Source organism: Salvelinus fontinalis, chromosome 5 (genome assembly GCF_029448725.1).
Source record: "Salvelinus fontinalis isolate EN_2023a chromosome 5, ASM2944872v1, whole genome shotgun sequence".
NCBI classification, from domain to species: Eukaryota; Metazoa; Chordata; class Actinopteri; order Salmoniformes; family Salmonidae; genus Salvelinus; species Salvelinus fontinalis.
Window position 1 is genome coordinate 38,277,985 of NC_074669.1, and position 19,357 is coordinate 38,297,341.

General features: G+C 43.3%; 1 protein-coding gene across 1 annotated transcript in view; it reads right to left on the minus strand.

Moving 5' to 3' along the window:
* Positions 1 to 19,357, minus strand: part of LOC129855546 (myomegalin-like) — a 137,775-nt gene that overhangs the window by 73,441 nt on the left and 44,977 nt on the right. The window contains exons 4-7 of the mRNA XM_055923328.1: positions 15,211 to 15,321; positions 3,238 to 3,314; positions 500 to 623; positions 176 to 330 (exon numbers count right to left, since the gene is read on the minus strand). Of these exons, the coding sequence (XP_055779303.1) occupies positions 176 to 330; positions 500 to 623; positions 3,238 to 3,314; positions 15,211 to 15,321 (467 nt within the window). The remainder of the gene's footprint in view (positions 1 to 175; positions 331 to 499; positions 624 to 3,237; positions 3,315 to 15,210; positions 15,322 to 19,357) is intronic.

Consider the following 19,357-nt stretch of genomic DNA (forward strand, 5'->3'; position numbering starts at 1 on the left):
GACGACCCCTGGCTGTCCCCGTCCCGAGTCCACCTGGTCGTGCTGCAGACCCAGTATCTGCTGTTCTGCCTACGGCCATGGAACCCTGACCTGGCATTAATTCACACATTCTCTGAGAGAAACAACACACTGACATGCCAGTCACACCTCGATCAGCACTTGTCCTCCTGCTAACCTGTCCTTCTCTGCCAGGGCCCCCTGCTGCAGCCTGGATCCCAGTGACCCTCCCTCACACTTCTCCTCTTCCTCCTCCATCTTCATCATCATCTCTCTCTCCAGGGCCAGGCAGCACTGGGACTTCTCAGCCTTGCCTCGCGCTAACTGGGCCTCCTGACAACACAATGCATCAGGAGTGTCAGTGTATGTTCCAAATGTAACCACAGCATTTGAAACTGAGCACAGAAACAAAGTGTATTGGAATCATCAACATTGGAATAATACTAGTTTTTGTCAAAACTGAGTGACCTCCTGCATTAGTGTGTGTGTGCGTGCGCGTGACCTCCTGCAGCAGCTCGACCTTGGTCTCGAGGATCTCCTGAATGTGGCTGATCTCCTGCTGCCGCTCCTCACAGTGACGCTGCAGCTCCTCCTCATTCCGATTGGTCAGGCTCTCCGCCGTCGTCCTATCAGAGCACATGACCACATCGGAAAAGGCTTGAGTATGACACAGTGCAGAACGAGAATATCACATCCTGTAACTGTATTTGCAAAACGTACGTAAATAAAACACGATGCATGTTTCAACTGTTGTACTGCGGGGTTAGTCGTTTGCTGTAGTCTATGTATCCACTATTCCAACGTTTAAAAGCTAACAAGCTTTCTCCCTGGAGAGTGATAATGTATGATAAACAGTAAGCCATGGACTGAGGCTTGGTCCCTGCTCTCTACATCTAACTAGGCAAAAGATCATCATTTCTCGTGGTCCTCTGACAGTTCTCACTATTATAGCGAGTGCCCATCACTGCTCGTCACTCACCACCTAACAGTACCATTAGTTAGCCCAGGGCTGCTTCTCTCAAGAGAGTGTTGCTCTAACTGCTTGTCCACTGTGGCCCTCTATATGTCATAGTCTTTTTAGAACTCTAATGACAATCACAGAGCTAACTGTTTATTTATGAATCAGGGAGAGCACCACTCGGCCCTGGAACCCTTGTTGAACCACAACAGGTCAACTAAACTTAAGGAGGTCTAGAGGGACTGACCCTGTACCCATACTCCTTCAGGGCGAAAGTGTCTTGACGAAGCACTTAGCTGATTTATTAAGTAATTACTTCTCTGTATACAGCGCTGATTAATTAACATAAGTATTTGTTCACAGGCTGATTCATGTATCAAATAAGGTGCTGATTGGTACAGATGTAGGATATTAATTGGATCACCATGTTGCAGGAGAACCTTCCTGCAATACAGGAAATGTAAAACTTGTAGTGTATTTGAGGTTTAAAATGCTTCCGAAGTTTGTAATTTCCACTTTGAAATTTCAGACTTGGTGTTCCCTTACGAAAAAATGTATCAACCCCTACAAAAACGTCCATTAATTATAATTCCCACAAAATAATTCCCATTTCCTGATGCTGTAGGATTATGCTGTAGCAAACGGGCTCAAATGAAGGTCCTCCATCTGTAGATAGTTGTGTTACATTATTGTTCTTGAGGACAATAAACAAAAGGGCTAGTACATTTTACATCTTACTCATTTAGCAGTTGCTCTTATCCAGAGTGACTTACAGTTCATCTTAAGATAGCTACGTGAGATAACTACTTTATTGGGGAAAAATGTACTTACTACGACTGATATGTGGTTATCAGCAGAGTCAGTGCTAGTAGGGGGGCGCCATGGGGTTTAGTACAAGTAAAAGAATACATCCATTAAGCTGTACTAATGAAGGAATGACTGTTTTACAAAGAGTAAGTCTAGAAAGGTGATGCAAGTGGGAAAGTTCTACTTTAAGGTGAGAGTGTGATGTAGGAGAGGGGTTGATTGGAGAGGGTATACAGCAGGGGGTAGGCACCTAGGGCAGATTTTTGTCGGAGCGGATGGTCCGACAAAAAAGGTCAAGTGGTCTGAATACTTTCCGAATGCACTGTTAAGTATTATGTGGATTATAATTAATGGACATTTTTTGTAAAGGTTGATACATTTTTCGTTAGGGCAAATCAGAAATTAGAAGCATTTTAAACATTGAATATACTAAAAGTTTGCATTTCATACTCAGCAACAAAATAGTGATCAAATTAAGATCCTACATCTATCTGTACCTTGATTACATTGAGACACAATCACATTTCTTTTTTTATTCGTGAGAAAACTTAGGAACAGATTACCTAAATTACATTTTTATCTGAATTCCTGCTGATTTTACAGTCTTTTTTTTGAACCACAAAATTTGTTTTTTTTTAATCACTTGCGGCCTGTTGCCGACCCCCTGGTATACAGTACAGAAGGTCTGTAAAGGGGGTGCATGTTGTATCTGAGGAGATCAGCATATCTCTAACAGAGAGACACTGAGACAGCTGCTCTATCTAATGACAGGTGCTGTGGCTCAAATAGTCCCTGGCTCAGCAAAACAATCCAGAGGCTTCCCCCCTTCTTTGCCTATTACCCTCTTACTCTCTCCCTCTCCCTCATCCTTTTATCTTTAGTCCCTACACTCTTCGAAAAAAAGGTGATATCTAGAACCTACAAGGGTTCATCGGCTGTCTCCAAAAGAGAACCCGTTAAAGAACCCCGTTTGGTTCCAGGTAGAACCCTTTTGGTCCAGAAAGAACCATTTTGGGTTCTATGTAGAACCCTTTCCACATAGGGTTCTGCATGGATCCCAAAAGGGTTCTACCTGGAACCAAAAAGGGTTCCTATGGGGACAGCCTTAGAACTCTTTTGGAAGCCTATTTCTAAGATTGTACTATCCACAGAGCCACTTCATACTCTTCAAAAGCACTTAAGAGCCCACCACTCCCACCATGCATTCCACAGGGCTTTAGAACTGTTGCGTTAGGTGAGTTTACACAGCAAAGAGAGGGTTAGTGTTAGGTTTAGCGACAACGACCCACATGCCCTGAGGGCAGCTGTAGTCCGCAGGGTGAACTGCAGGAATCTATCTTAGGACCAGACTGGGCAGTACAGGGGGATATAATATAGTCTGAATATAGAGACCAACTGTGAAGTGAGTAGGCTGTATTCTAGTATTTGTCTGTGCAAGGACACTGTGACAATACAAGACATGGTAGTGTACTCACGGGACCTTGTCCAGAATCTCCCATTTCTCCTGGAGCTCCTGCTTCAAGCTCTCCACCTCTACCTTCAATTCAATGTTCTGCATAAAAACAGAAGGTAACGTCACACCCACAGATCAATAACATGTAACATAGAAACATTTTACTGTGCATGTTCATTAGATGTATGTTCAATTTCAATATAATAATAATGTAACTGTAAATGATGTGTATGAGGCATGCATCGACTCAGATAAGCTTCATAATACAGTATACAAAATGAGTGTCTCCCCAAGGGCACGTGCCGACCCATATCTGTGGTATTCGAGAGTGAAGCAGGTTTCTAAATAGAAGAGAGGGATATGAGCACTAGTTCTCCCCAACCCCCAATCCACCCCCTTCAGCAATCTCCATCGCACTGCACACTGCCCTATCCCATCTGGACAAGAGGATGTAAGAATGCTGTTCACCATAGTCCTCTCCAAGCACATCATTTAAGGTCGCGACCCTGGATCTGAACCCCGTCCTATGCAACTGGGTCCTGGACTTCCTGACAGGCCGCCCCCAGGTGATGACGGTAGGAAACAACACCTCCACTTCTCTGATCCTCAGCACAAGGGCCTCACAAGGGTGCGTTCTCAGCCCCCTCCTGTACTCCCTGCTCACCCATGACTGCGTGGCCACGCACGCCTCCAACTCAAATCATCTAGTTTGCAGACGACACAACAGTAGTAAGCCTGATTACCAACAATGACGAGACAGCCTACAGGGAGGAGGTAAGAGCCCTGGGAGTGTGGTGCCAGGAAAATAACCTCTCACTCAATGTCAACAAAACAAAGGAGCTGATCGTGGACTTCAGGAAACAGCAGAGGGAGCACCTCCCTATCCACATCGACGGGACCGCAGTGGAGAAGGTGGAAAGCTTCAAGTTCCTCGGCAGACACATCACTGACGATCTGAAATGGTCCACCCACACAGACAGTGTGGTGAAGAAGGCGCAACAGCACCTCTTCAATCTCAGGAGGCTGAAGAAATTTGGCTTGGCCCCTAAAACCCACAAACTTTTACAGATGCATAATTGAGAGCATCATGTCGGGCTGTATCACCGTCTGGTACGGAAACTGTACCACCCGCAACCGCAGGGCTCTCCAGAGGGTGGTGCGGTCTGCCCAATGCATCACCGGGGGCAAACTACCTGCCCACCAGGACACCTACAGCCCCCAATGTCACAGGAAGGCCAAAAAGTTAATCAAGGACATTAACCACCCGAGCCACGGCCTGTTCACCCCGCTATCATCCAGAAGGCGAAGTCAGTACAGGTGCATCAAAGCTGGGACCGAGAGACTGAAAAACAGCTTCTCTCTCAAGGCTATCAGACTTTTAAATAGCCATCACTGGCCGGCTTCCACTCAGTTACGCAACCCTGCACCTTAGAGGCTGCTGCCCACTCCGACATTGCTCAAACTAATATTTATATATTTCTTAATTCCATTCTTTTACTTTCAGATTTGTGTGTATTGTTATGAATTGTTAGATACTACTGAAATGTTGGCGCTAGGAACACAAGCATTTCACTACACCCGCAATAACATCTGCTAAATATGTGTGACCAATGCATTTTAACTGCAGAGCCCCCTATCTAACTGCAGAGCCCCCTATCTAACCGCCTCTCCCCCTTCCACTGCGCCAGCCCAGAGCAACAGGGACAGTTATAAAATCTAGGCACTGGAGCAGGGCAGCAACAGTCAGTTAATGGATGAATATGGGCGTACTCATGTGGCCTTACTAGAGTGTGTTTGGATGCACTGTAACAAAGACATGTTGAATTGCCAAGCTGTTACTCTGTAAAGTGTATACGCTTACCTACACATACACACAACACATACACACAAAGCCACGCACACATTTACAAGTTCTCCCTCTCTCTCACACACACACAAGTCCCCCCCCTATCCTGGTTGTTGGTTGTGATCATATTAAGGGGCCTGAAGCAGGAGTTCCTTCCAGCCAACATGATCATTTAGGTCAGTAGGAAGTGGGCCTATAATTATTCAGCAAGATCACATCAGATAGACTTCAGTATTTAACGTTTGTCCAGGAACCCAGGATGTCGGGAGATGGCTTCAATACCGTCCGCTATGGGCAATGTGAGCACTAATGTATATGTATATACATTATATGTATATAAGCTAGCTTGCTGATGCTATGTATTGGCCAATAAAAAAGCTTTGAAGCCACCGGTCAGCCTTATTGATACTCCTCAGAAGGAGCAGTCCTCCATAAGAATGAATGGAATTCTACAGTATTTCAAAAGACCTTTATAAGTTGTATGCTTTGAGAATCAATGGGTATACAGTATATCATTATTCATTTAGGAGTCCAAAAATGGATGTAGCAACTAAGGATTCTAGCTTGGAGTGTTTGGGTGTACAAAGCGCTCTGTGAACGCCGTAGGGTCCCATGCCTTATAATGCCAAAAAGCCCCATCTGTCTGCTCTCCTTTCCACTCTCTAACTGGAGTTGACTAGAAGTGTAAGGTTTCAGACCCCACATTTGCATAGGGAGTGACGCGTCACATTTTCTGGCCTATCCAGACAAATAATCGATTTTCTCTTCCTCGGAGCGAATGAGCCCTGCTTGAGAGACGACAAATGAACGGTGACAGTCTAGCCTCCAGAGAGTCCAGCTATTGTGAATTAATCTCGCTGTGATATTCTCAGCTGGATTCTCAAAATGACTGACAGCGCCCCCTGTCAGTCATCTAATGTATATATAGTATATAATTGGTGAGCACGTAGTAGGCTCGTGGCTTGCTAGGGCGTTGTGGATGGGAAAGATAGTAGTAGCCTTGCACGAGCCAGAACATCTCAAAAGGCAGGTGCCTATCTTCTGTTTGTTTAGCGTGAGGCAACTTGATGTATAAGTACACCTCCTGGACAGGAAGCTAGTCTATCGCAGGGCCTTACCCCCAATTTATCTTCTTGTTGCTAAAGATCTAATAGTTTGCCTTATTTCAGATTATGTGACAAAACAAGCAAATATAGTGTAGAGAATCATTGTACCATCTAAACCACTGAAATATATTTGCATAACCAAAAATATTGTATTTTCAGCTGTTTGAAGCTGGTGTACAAAACTGAATATAAAAGACACATTTCACAGAAACTAAACTTTAAGAATGGGAAGCATAGAAATTGCGCACATAGAACAGATCTACAGCTTCTTAGACATGCTTTCAATGAGAATGACAGATCTTTAACTCACGTTTCTATGTGAATTTGGTCGGATCGCGCAAAAAGTGACATTTTTAAAGTCTTTGGTATGACTCGGCCAGGGATCGACCTCACAACCTTCCAATCTCAGGGATACTGGTTCAGGCCTTTTCATCAGAGACAAACTGCGTTTGGATTATCAGTGTGAGATTATTGATGACTCAATGGATGGCATCCTATGGGTTAAACTAACAGCTAAACAACATCTCCAGTCAAACCATGTCTTCAGGGCGTCAGGTATCCTAGCGGTTAAGAGTGTTGGGCTAGTAACCGAAAGGTCGCTGGTCCGAATCCCCGAGTCCACTAGGAGAAAAACCTGTCAATGAGCCCTTCTGCAAGGCACTTAACCCTAGCTGTTCCTGTAAATTGCTCTGGGTGAAAGTGTCTGCTAAATTACAAAACTTTTTTATTTTTTATTTTATAAGTTGATGCACCAGAATTGTATGAGAGTTTACTCTGCCATTTATACAGGTATGAGAAGTTTGTCCCTTTTCTCATATTGGGCGACTTTTTCTGTGCTGAGGCTATTTTGAGGGAGTGGACTGATTGGAGAACGGAACGTGGTGGATTACTCACACAACTCTCACGGAGAGTTCCTGATTAGTGCAAACTGTTGCATTTTAAATGGAAGGAATTACAGCAACAATGACTTAACATGTGTATCATCAAAGGGGCTATCTGTTGTGGATTATATACTGGTCCCCCATGAGAATTTAGACTGGTTCAGTGACTTTGCTGTGATTATGAGCAGGGACCTCTTCCCCCAGGCAGCCTGTGTGTCTGCCATTGATCCATCAAGAGTGATCCCGGACCATTCGTGTCCCACATGCTCAATGGCTCTCCCAGTTCCAGCATTCACTCCCCCCCTCCCCAAGTAATGACAAGTAATGTATGTGAAGCAGCATTGAATGACTGTGTTGCCCAGCTGGAGGCCACAGTTGCTAATCAGCAGACTGTGGACTCTGTCTATAGTCCATTCTGTGATACAGTAAAGCAGGAGATGGGGGACCAGATCCCCCACAGGGACATTGTGATTAAGTCTGGCAGGTCTAATAAGAGGGAAGGTATAAAAAAAGCCTGGTGGTCAGATGAGCTCACCTTACTGTGGAAACGGCACCACCGGCGGCATCAACAGGAGAACATTCAAGAACTAGAGACATCTGACCCAGAGGTTTTTGGGGCAACATGTTAACAAACTTGGTGTGGTAGGAAACTTGGTGTGGCTAGTGAACGCCGACAGTTAATCCCCTGGGAAGTCCTAGGGCTCAAAGGAAACTTGCAATCATAAGCACACTGTACTAGACATACGCAGAAATGACTTTGCCAGTCTGTTCCAAACGACCCATCACAGTACAACAAAGCCCCAGGACAGTGTTAGTGGCTCAAGGCACATTGGTTCTCCTTTAAATGAGCCAATTAGTGAGTCTGCTAAGAATGGTAAAGCATACGGCTAAGAATGGTAAAGCATACGGCTAAGAATGGTAAAGCATACGGCTATGATGGGTTACCTGTTGAAGTTTTGAAAAATTGTCAGAAATGTACTGTACAAGCTCTTTGGTTATTGCTTTGCTCTGGACATGTGGAAATACGGTGTCATCAACCCTACGCCCAAGTCAGGAGACAAAAGGGTCCCAAATTAACTGCTGTGTATTAACTATTTTGTTGTGTTCTTTTTAACTGCATTTCTTACTGAGCTAAAACCAACAATATCAGAGCAGATGAGCAAAATGTTTTCAGAACGAAACAAAGCTCCCTGGACCACATCCCCACCTTAACCACAATCATAGATTCAAGGGAAGAAGAAAAAAAAATCCACTTTCTGTTCTTTCATAGATTTCTCTAAAGCCTTTGACCACATTGACAGAAATATGTTATGGGACAAGTTGGGGCCATTTGGTTTAAATGGTAACATCCTGAAATGGCTTATCTCCATGTATGACGATGTGAAATGTTGTGTTCAAGTCAATGGCTGCTTAACTGACTGATTTCCCGTTGACATTAGTATGAAACAGGGTTGCACTTTATCACCCATTCTCAATGTATATTAATGATCTCACGCTGGTCATCAAAGCGCTGGGAAAAGGTGTCTGTCTAAACAATTATTTTATATGCAGATGACATTGTATTGATCTCTGAACCTGAAGATGAGCTTTAATACATTTTTTAAAAGTTTTTTTTAACTGGTGTGAACAATCAAAACTGAATATCAATGTAGACAAAACTAAGGTAGTACACTATAGGAGCTCAACAGTGCCTAGTTCACCTTTTAGTTTCTCCTGTGGTCCTGACATAGTATTAGATGTTGTCAGTGAGTACTTGGTATTTGTATTTGGGATTGATGATTATTAATGAGGTTTGGGATCATAATGTGTCTGTTAACCCTTTATATTTCGTGGGTATTGGCCTATATGGATATTACTAAATTGAAATGTTTTTTTTTTTTTTTTACATAAGAAATATGAATAACACTTTAGAGATTATGGGAAAATGATTAGACCAAAGTTGAGGACACAACAGATCACCTGACACAAGACTGAATCCAAACATTTACTGTACATTTTACCACATTTGTTGTTAACAAACTCAAAAAATATCTGGATACATTCAGTAGCATGATAAGAATATTCCTGGAAAATGTGGGGTAGGTGCAACATAAGACAAAACAATTACAAGGGTTTGCGTAAGAGGACTAACTAATGTCTCCAAGTGGCCACCTACCTCTCCAACATGTGCCCAGTACCTAAATAATGTCAGTGCACTTTTATGACTCAAAGAAGTGTCTTCAACTATAAGATGCTTTTTGGAGCTCTCCTAGCTTTGGCGTTGAGGAACTAGAGAAAGCACACTTACTGTTGTTGTTTTACGCAATCCAAAAACGTGCCATTACAAAATCACTATCTGGGCAGGTGGGCATCAATTGAAAGTTTGATCTATTGCCAACATGACTAGCTAAATTATAAAATAAGATCTTACAGTGGAAGGCTTTCACAGGGCAATTTAGAGAAACGGGTCGTTATTTTGGTGCGCATAGAAAGGAGTCATCAAATCAAAATGTATTTGTCGAATACAACAGGTGTAGGTAAACCTTACAATGAAATCCTTACTTACAAGCCCTTAACCAACAATGCAGTATTACGAAGGGAAAAAAGTGTTTAGAAAGTACTGACTAAAATGAACTGAAGTTTTTTTTTAAATGTAATAAAAATTTAGAAAAATAAATACTTAAGGAGCAACATTAAAATAACAGTAGCGAGGCTATATTCAGGGGGTACCAGTACAGAGTCAATGTGCGGGGGCACCAGTTAGTCGAGGTAATTAAGGTAATATGTACATGTACACTACCAGTCAAAAGTTTTAGAACACCTACTCATTCAAGGGTTTTTCTTTATTTTTACTATTTTCTACATTGTAGAATAATAGTGAAGACGTCAAAACTATGAAAGAACACATATGGAATAATGTAGTAACCAAAAATGTGTATGTTTTATGTTTGAGATTCTTCAAATAGCCACCCTTTGGCATTAATGGAATTGGACAGGATGAGAGTGGTGGTAAGCTTTTCCTGGGTTCCCGCCCGTGTCGGTGTGGAAGGTAGTGAGAAGGCTGATGTGGTGGCTAAGAGTACAGTGAGGAGAGAGCTGGTAGATATTCAGGTCCCGCTAGGCCGCAAGGAAGTCCTGGATCCGGGCAAAAGGGCTCGATCTTTGGCAAAGGGAGTGGGATGCAATTGTATCGCCATGCACTGGTCAGTTGAGGAAAAGGTTGGAAGTATGGGATGTAGGAGAGAGGAAGTTGTGTGGAGTAGACTATGGTTTGGGTTTGAATGCCACATTGTGGATGATAGGGAGACATGAAACAGGTCTGTGTGATGAGTGTTTAGTGGAGGAAACGGTGCAGCGTGTGCTGATATTTTGTTAACTGTATGACGTAGATAGGGAGAGGTTGTGTGAAAGGGTTAGAGAGGCAGGACAGGGTTGGGGTGGTGTAGTGGGGAGGAAAGGGAAGGGAAGTGGTGTCTAGGGCTCTATTTCACTTTCTTCAGAGGAACATGTAGGTAGGCCGTGACTGGCCTCACAATTTAGTACAGTAGGTGCAAATGTATGCACCATAAAAGTTGGGTGCGATCCACCAACCCAATCTCAAAGAAGAAGAAGAAGACAGACGTCTGGACTCATGACGGTTTCCGGAGTGGAGGACTATGTGAAGTGGATGGACGCGAACGATGGCGGAAGTGGATGGTGAACAAAAATCTGATGGCGGTGGAAACGAGGACGAATGGACTATCGTATCTGGTAGGAGTACGATTTATAGACTTGGTGAATCCGTCCGAAATTTGTTGAAGAAATCTTTAGGTAAAGTGAAATTGGTAGTGCTGAGCGATTAGTGCTTACAGCTAATTTAATGCAATTCTATACATTGCTCCATGGGGTGGAGAGAAATGTTCGCAGTTTTTAATATGATATCTGAGTGAGAGTGACCAATTCAACCATGATTACTACAAGTTTAGATAGCTGGCTAGACTAACTTACCAATCAAAAAAATGTTAGCTGACATGGGCTAATTGATGTACTGTCAGTGACTGACATAACAAGATTAAAAAAACTGCTGATGCACAACCAAATTTCGAAATTGCAACTTGTGTATTCTACTATTCTAACCCTCACCAGTAAGAGTTCATAGTGGGGAAATTGATCCGCGGGCCTACAAAAGGGGGGGGCACCAGTCGTCCGTCCCTGATCTACGGAGAAAAGCATCTGTCAAGGGTGTCATTTAAGGAGTTTCGCAAAGAAGTCACCATTGCTCTATTAAAGAACACAGCTGGAGTGGTCGATGCACAAAGGATGAATCATGTGGTAAAAAGGCATGAGGAAGAAGAGTTTGTCTGTTCTTGTGTTTTTTGATGTGGAGTCTCTCCCTATCAGTGTGCAGCTGGGATAAGTATACTACCCTATCAAAGTGTTTATATACAGGCCTTCATAATATATTGTCTGTTCGAAGTGAGAAGCCAAGGTGTGGGATATGTGGGGAAAACCACTATGAAGGCGAATGTGTAGCAGAAGAAAATGGCGAAGGAGCAAAGTGCTGTAACTGTAGTGGAGACCATGAAGTGAAGTCCTTGGAATGCCCGATTAGGGTGAAAGAGACTGAGATTGCCAAAATCAGAGCAGTTCAGAGAGTCTCCTATGTGGAAGCTGTCAAAAGGGTAGAAAGATTGAGTATCTCTGAATGTCCAATGGTAGTGAATACCTGTAGGCCTACACATGTATTTATTTATTTATTTATTTTACCATTATTTTACCAGGTAAGTTGACTGAGAACACGTTCTCATTTGCAGCAACGACCTGGGGAATAGTTACAGGGGAGAGGAGGGGGATGAATGAGCCAATTGTAAACTGGGGATTATTAGGTGACCGTGATGGTTTGAGGGCCAGATTGGGAATTTAGCCAGGACACCGGGGTTAACACCCCTACTCTTACGATAAGTGCCATGGGATCTTTAATGACCTCAGAGAGTCAGGACACCCGTTTTAACGTCCCATCCGAAAGACGGCACCCTACACAGGACAGTGTCCCCAATCACTGCCCTGGGGCATTGGGATATTTCTTTTTAGACCAGAGGAAAGAGGGCCTCCTACTGGCCCTCCAACACCACTTCCAGCAGCATCTGGTCTCCCATCCAGGGACTGACCAGGACCAACCCTGCTTAGCTTCAGAAGCAAGCCAGCAGTGGTATGCAGGGTGGTATGCTGCTGATGAGTACATGAGTACTCAGCATGAGTACGGCTAACAGGATCCAGAAATGCTTGATGTAAAGAAGGTGTTTTTTGTCTCTTTTATAGCAATGGTGGTACATGGTACTGCTCAAGTTGAAACTAAGAAAAATCGACATCATTGTTTTTGCAGCTAAATGATATCTGGGATTAAAAGATTTCACATCTGAAAAGCTCCTTGGAGTACTGTCTCGAGCGGTCCCAGCCTCTCAGGCCCCAGAGCCTGATTAGGGAAGTTTGAATTATCGAATGACTGAAGGAGTGGGAAGATTTTAGTTGATAATTGGTATTATATATTTTTTTTCGTTTTTGTGGATTAATGTCATTTTTCCCCTTCCTCTAACGTTTGTTTGCGGACCGGCATGATACCATAGAAGAAGAAGACTGACTTGCGCGTTAAGTAGTGATGGGAAACCGAGGCTTTCTGAAGCCTTTGGGACTTTCACCAAATTGTGCCAAAAAACGGTTATTTACTCAGAGCTTTTAACTCAATGCACCTTAGTGAAATCTGCTGGTCAGCAATGAAAAGCAGCGTTTTATGTTTATATATACACACAGACAGGGCTGTGTGATTGACAGGTTCTGTTAACATTCAGAGACAGGTCTGAGACCTGCTGTAAAATGTAGTTATGCTGGGACCTGCAGCATAAACAATCAACAGTAAGAGAGCTACAAACTACAGTGTGTACTGCAAACTACCATAGGAGATACTTGGGCCTGAGATTTTACTGTTAACCATGATTACAGTATTCATCAAACATGATTCGTGATCATGAACCATGATTCATCATTCATTCAACAACGTGACTAGCATGACCCCATCATCTGGAGTTAAAAAGCCTATGCATTTTCATGTACAGTTCAAGACGGAAGTTTACATACACTTTAGCCAAATACATTTAAACTCGGTTTTTCACAATTACTGACATTTAATCCTAGAAGAAATTCCCTATTTTAGGTCAGTTAGGATCACCACTTTATTTTAAGAATGTGAAATGTCAGAATAATAGGAGAGAGAATGATTTATTTCAGTTTTTATTTCTTTCGTCACATTCCCAGTGGCTCAGAAGTTTACATACACTCAATTAGTATTTGGTAGCATTGCCTTTAAATTGTTTAACTTGGGTCAAAGTTTTGGGTAGCCTTCCAGAAGCTTCCCACAATAAGTTGGGTGAATTTTGGCCCATTCCTCCTGACAGACCTGGTGCAACTGAGTCAGGTTTGTAGGCCTCCTTGCTAGCACACGCTTTTTCAGTTCTGCCCACAACTTTTCTATAGGATTGAGGTCAGGGCTTTGTGATGGCCACTCCAATACCTTTGTTGTCCTTAAGCCATTTTGCCACAACTTTGGAAGTATGCTTGGGGTCATTGTCCATTTGGAAGCCCCATTTGCGACCAAGCTTTAACTTCCTGACTGATGACTTGAGATGTTGCTTCAATATATCCACAAAGTTTTCCTTCCTCATGATGCCATCTATTTTCTGAAGTGCACCAGTCCCTCCTGGAGCAAAGCACCACCACAACATGATGCTGCCACCGCCATGCTTCACGGTTGGGATGGTGTTCTTCGGCTTACAAACCTCCCCATTTTTCCTCCAAACATAACGATGGTCATTATGGCCAAACAGTTCTATTTTTGTTTCATCAGACCAGAGGACATTTCTCCAAAAAGTACAATCTTTGTCCCCATGTGCAGTTGCAAACCGTAGTCTGGCTTTTTATGGCGGTTATGGAGCAGTGGCTTCTTCCTTGCTGAGCGGCCTTTCAGGTTATGTTGATATAGGACTCGTTTTACTGTGGATATAGATACTTTTGTACCTGTTTCCTCCAGCATCTTCACAAGGTCCTTTGCTGTTGTTCTGGGATTGATTTGCGCTTTTCGCACCAAAGTACGTTCATCTCTAGGAGACAGAACGCGTCTCCTTCCTGAGCAGTATGACGGCTGCGTGGTCCCATGGTGTTTATACTTGCGTACTATTGTTTGTACAGATGAACGTGGCATTTGGAAATTGCTCCCAAGGATGAACCAGACTTGTGGAGGTCTACACATTTTTTTTCTGAGGTCTGATTTCTGATTTCCCCATGATGTCAAGCAAAGAGGCACTGAGTTTGAAGGTAGGCCTTGAAATACATCCACAGGTACACCTCCAACTGACTCAAATGATGTCAATTAGCCTATCAGAAGCTTCTAAAGCCATGCCATCATTTTCTGGAATTTTCCAAGCTGTTTAAAGGCACAGTCAACTTAGTGTATGTAAACTTCTGACCCACTGGAATTGTGATACAGTGAATTATAAGTGAAATAATCTGTCTGTAAACAATTGTTGGGAAAATGACTTGTGTCATGCACAAAGTAGATGTCCTAACCGACTTGCCAAAACTCTAGTTTGTTAACAAGAAATGTGTGGAGTGGTTGAAAAACGAGTTTTAATGACTTCAACTTAAGTGTATGTAAACTTCCGACTTCAACTGTATGATGAACCTAGAGCATGCAGCAAAGACCAAAGACCAAAACTCTCTCACCCTCTTTCTCTGTCACACACACACACAACAGAAGCAGCACATGAAACTGCGACACAGCCAATGAAATTGTAAACTTGCAACAAATGGCCACCTTCCCGATTCCTTTCCCCCGTCACCTCCTGCACCCCTCTCCTCCACCCCTCCATGTCGCAGTAGGACCCTCTTGTGGACATCATCGCTGCTCCTACCCCCTCTCCCCTGTCCCTCGGTGCCCCAGTGAAACTCACCCTCTTGTGGACATCATCGCTGCTCCTACCCCCTCTCCCCTGTCCCTCGGTGCCCCAGTGAGACTCAACCTCTTGTGGACATCATCGCTGCTCCTACCCCCTCTCCCCTGTCCCTCGGTGCCCCAGTGAGACTCAACCTCTTGTGGACATCATCGCTGCTCCTACCCCCTCTCCCCTGTCCCTCGGTGCCCCAGTGAGACTCACCCTCTTGTGGACATCGTTACTGCTGTCCTCGTACTTCTGCTGGATCCTCTCCTCAAGGAAGTAGATCCGCAGCTTCAGGCTGAAGTTCTCCTTCTTCAGGTCTTTCAGGTGCTGAGAAATAGTGCGGTAACCGCGGAAACTGTTAGACATGGCGCCAGGTTTTTCCACAGGGGGCAACAACGCCCCCCATTCAGTCCTGCATCCTAAAGCAGCACTGAATAAAAACGTAATAACATAAACATCAATAATTCAAAATCTATCAGTAGAATAGTAGTTGCTGTCTAACTGTAGAACAACAACACTGATGTCCAACACACAATCAAGAATGAAGTGAATGACAATCACAACCGGAGTAGAGAGCTGCCTCCTCCTTTTTTCAACATTGAGGAGGGGTTGTGGGGGGGGTGGCATGAGCAGTGGGGGGGGGGGGGGGGGGTGTTGTTGATAAAGAGTTGTGTCAGAGTTTCTTTTTTTTAACACTGTGAAGTTATCCCAGGATCTGACATGGGCTGGAGTGGCACAGACAGACCACAGACAGAAGTGGTGTGCTGCTACTGTAGCTGATAGGGAACACATACTGTATGCGACTACACTTGGGCAGTGACCTTCAATTTGATCTGGAACTGTAATGGAAATAAATAGGTTTGCCAACTAGTTTGAGATCACATACTGTGTTAATCTAGGAGACAAGTTGATTGGTTAGTGCCCTGCTATCCTCCCACCACTCTGTATCCCCCAAAAGTTAACCCTCACTGAGCTAGGCACAACAGCTGCTTCCAAGAACCCTCAACACTCCACCTCATCCCAGTAGACATACAGGCAGAAAAGGCCAAGCACCTAAACAAGTTGAACTGGAACCATACATACTGAAACAGCGCTGTGCGTGCATGTATATCTCTAATGAAGCATATGAGATATGAATATCAACACTTGACAACTACGGAGTGACTACATGCTTTGTGACCATAAGGGGGTGCTATAGCTCCACTCTCCTGCTCTGTTCACCTGAGTGAGTGGAAACACTGATTTCACTGATCTGAGGTATGTGTTGGTTTGTACTGTTTTAAAGGTGAAAGGTGGGGTGTTTAGGGATGTTCTGGGGGGGGTTTCTGACAGGAAACGTGTACATTTTGTACATAGACCAACAAATGCTGAAGTTCTTGTCATGTTCTGAAAAAGTTTGAGTTGATTGGATTTTGCTCCAAAAGTGTTTTATACTTACAAAGTTAAAAAATCTTTCAAAAACAACCTGTGTCTGTTATTTTAGTTATAATATCATTTCTTATTTAGCTTTGACCTTGCTTAACTTCAGAGATACAGTAGTTCTGAGATTATTTCATTGAAATCTTACCAGTACCAGTCAAGAGTTGACACACCTACCCATTCAAGGGTTTTTCTTTATTTTTATTATTTTCTACATTGTAGAATAATAGTGAAGAAATCAAAACTATGAAATAACACATATGGAATCATGTAGTAACCAAAAAAAGTGTTAAACAAATCAAAATACATTTTATATTTGGCTTGATGACAGCTTTGCACACTCTTGGCATTCTTTCAACCAGCTTCATGAGGTAGTCACCCGGAATGCATTTCAATTAACAGGTGTGCCTTGTTAAAAGTTGATTTGTGGAATTTCTTTCCTTCTTAATGCGTTTGAGCCAATCAGTTGTGTTGTGACAAGCAAAGAGAAACGACAGTCCATCATTACTTTAAGACATGAAGTGGGGAACATGGAACATTTCTAAAGTTTCTTCAGGTAGAGTCAGAAAAAAAACATCAAGCGCTATGATGAAACTGGCTCTCATGAGGACCGCCACAGGAAAGGAAGAACCAGAGTTACCTCTGCTGCAGAGGATAAATTCATTAGAGTTACCAGCCTCAGAAATCGGCAATGAACTGCACCTCAGATTACAGATCAAATAAATGCTTCAGAGTTCAACTAACAGACACATCTCAACATCAACTGTTCAGAGGAGACTGTGAATCAGGCCTTCATGGTTGAATTGCTGCAAAGAAACCACTACTAAAGGACACCAAGAAGAAGAATAGACTTGCTTGGGCCAAGAAACACAAGCAGTGGACATTAGACCAGTGTAAATCTGTCCTTCGGTCTGATGAGTCCAAATTTGAGAATTTTGGTTCCAACCGATGTGTCTTTGTGAGACGCAGAGTAGGTGAACGGATGATCTCCGCATGTGTGGTTCCCACTGTGAAGTATGGAGGAGGAGGTGTGATGATGTGGGGGTGCTTTGCTGGTGACACTATCAGTGATTTATTTAGAATTCAAGGCACACTTAACCAGCATGGCTACCACAGCATTCTGCAGTGATATGCCATCCCATCTGGTTTTTAAACAGGACAATGACCCAAAACACACCTCCAGGCTGTGTAAGGGCTATTTGACCAAGGAGGAGAGTGATGGAGTGCTGCATCAGATGACCTGGCCTCCACAATCCCCGGACATCAACCCAATTGAGATGGTTTGGGATGAGTTAGACAGCAGAGTGAAGGAAAAGCAGCCAACAAGTGCTCAGCAATTGTGGGAACTCCTTCAAGACTGTTGGAAAAGCATTCCTCATGAAGCTGGTTGAGAGAATGCCAAGAGTGTGCAAAGCTAACATAAAGGCACAGTGTGGCTGCTTTGATGAATTTAAAATCCAAAATATGTTTTCATTTGTTTAATACTTTTTTGGTTACTACATGATTCCATATGTGTTCTTTCATAGTTTTGATGTCTTCCCTATTTTTCAACCATGTAGAAGATATAAAAATAAAGAAAAACCCTTGAATGAGTAGGTGTGTCCAAACTTTTGACTGGTACTGTATATATATGCCATTTAGCAGACACAAACCTTAACCAAACAAGACTGCAATGGCTAGGCCAGGCCAGTGACTGAGTAGCTGAGACACAAACAGGTCAGAGAATGATCATCACCAGTGGTAACACTGTATTCCATCATATGTTTCCCAACTCCAGTCCTGGAGTACCCCCAACAGTACACATGTGTTTTACCCCTGGACAAACACACCTCATTCAACTCATCGAGGGCTTGATGATTAGCTGACAAGTAGATTGAGGTGTGTTTGTCAGGGCTACAGTAAAAATGTTTACTGTTGTGGGTACTAGAGGACTGGAGTTGGGAAACACTGAATAGGTAGAGAACCATAGTCCAGTCCAGGTAGCCGGCAGGTAGCAGCTAGCCTAGTGCTTAGAGCGTTGGGCCAGTAACCCGAAAGGTTGCTAGATATAATCCCCGAGCTGACAAGGTAAAAATCTGTCGTTCTGTCCCTGAACAAGGCAGTTAACCCACTGTTCCTACGCCGTCATTTTAAATAAGAATTTGTTCTTAACTCACTTGCCTAGTTAAATAAAAGGTTAAATAAAACATCAAAAACAAAGTATTCCAGCATACTGGATAGGCTACGGCAGAGCTGGAGAGAACAGTACACCCATAACCGATTACAACCCAATTAGGCCTCATTCAGAAGAAATCATTGAATTTATTACCAAACGAGCTGCATGTGAAATGAAATCATCCCTATTCTCTCACTGTACTTTCCCTTTCTGACGTCTGCTCATAGTCTAGTGGCTCTAGCACGTCGGGGGGGGGGGGGGGGGGGGGGGAGCACATCCAGACATTTTCCAGACTCCCGTACCAAACTTCTAAATTGTACCCCACTGGTTTATATTATTGGGGTGTATCTAACCATCCATTATTACAATCAGACTGGATTAAGAGACGTGCAGATAAATATCTGGGTCGTGAAAGGTTCCTACGTCACACCAGCCACAGCTCATAAACATTTTCCAGCGGTGACGTCCCTCGCCAAGCTGCGTGCTGCGCATTTCCATGGTGCTTTAATTAGGTTGTTTTCAAACTGAATGTGCAACAAGAGACCAAGAACTCACCACAGAAGAGCTTGGGAGGAAGGAGAAGTAGAGTGAAGGGAAAAGGATCTTAGAGGAAGTGAAGTCGTGATGTGAGGGGCTATAGCTTCACTCTCCTTTTCTGTTCACCTGAGTGAACGGAAACACTAATATATATATATATATATATATATATATATATATATATATATATATATGCGATTTAGCAGACACTTTTATCCAAATCGACTTACAGTTATGCGTGCATATGTTTTA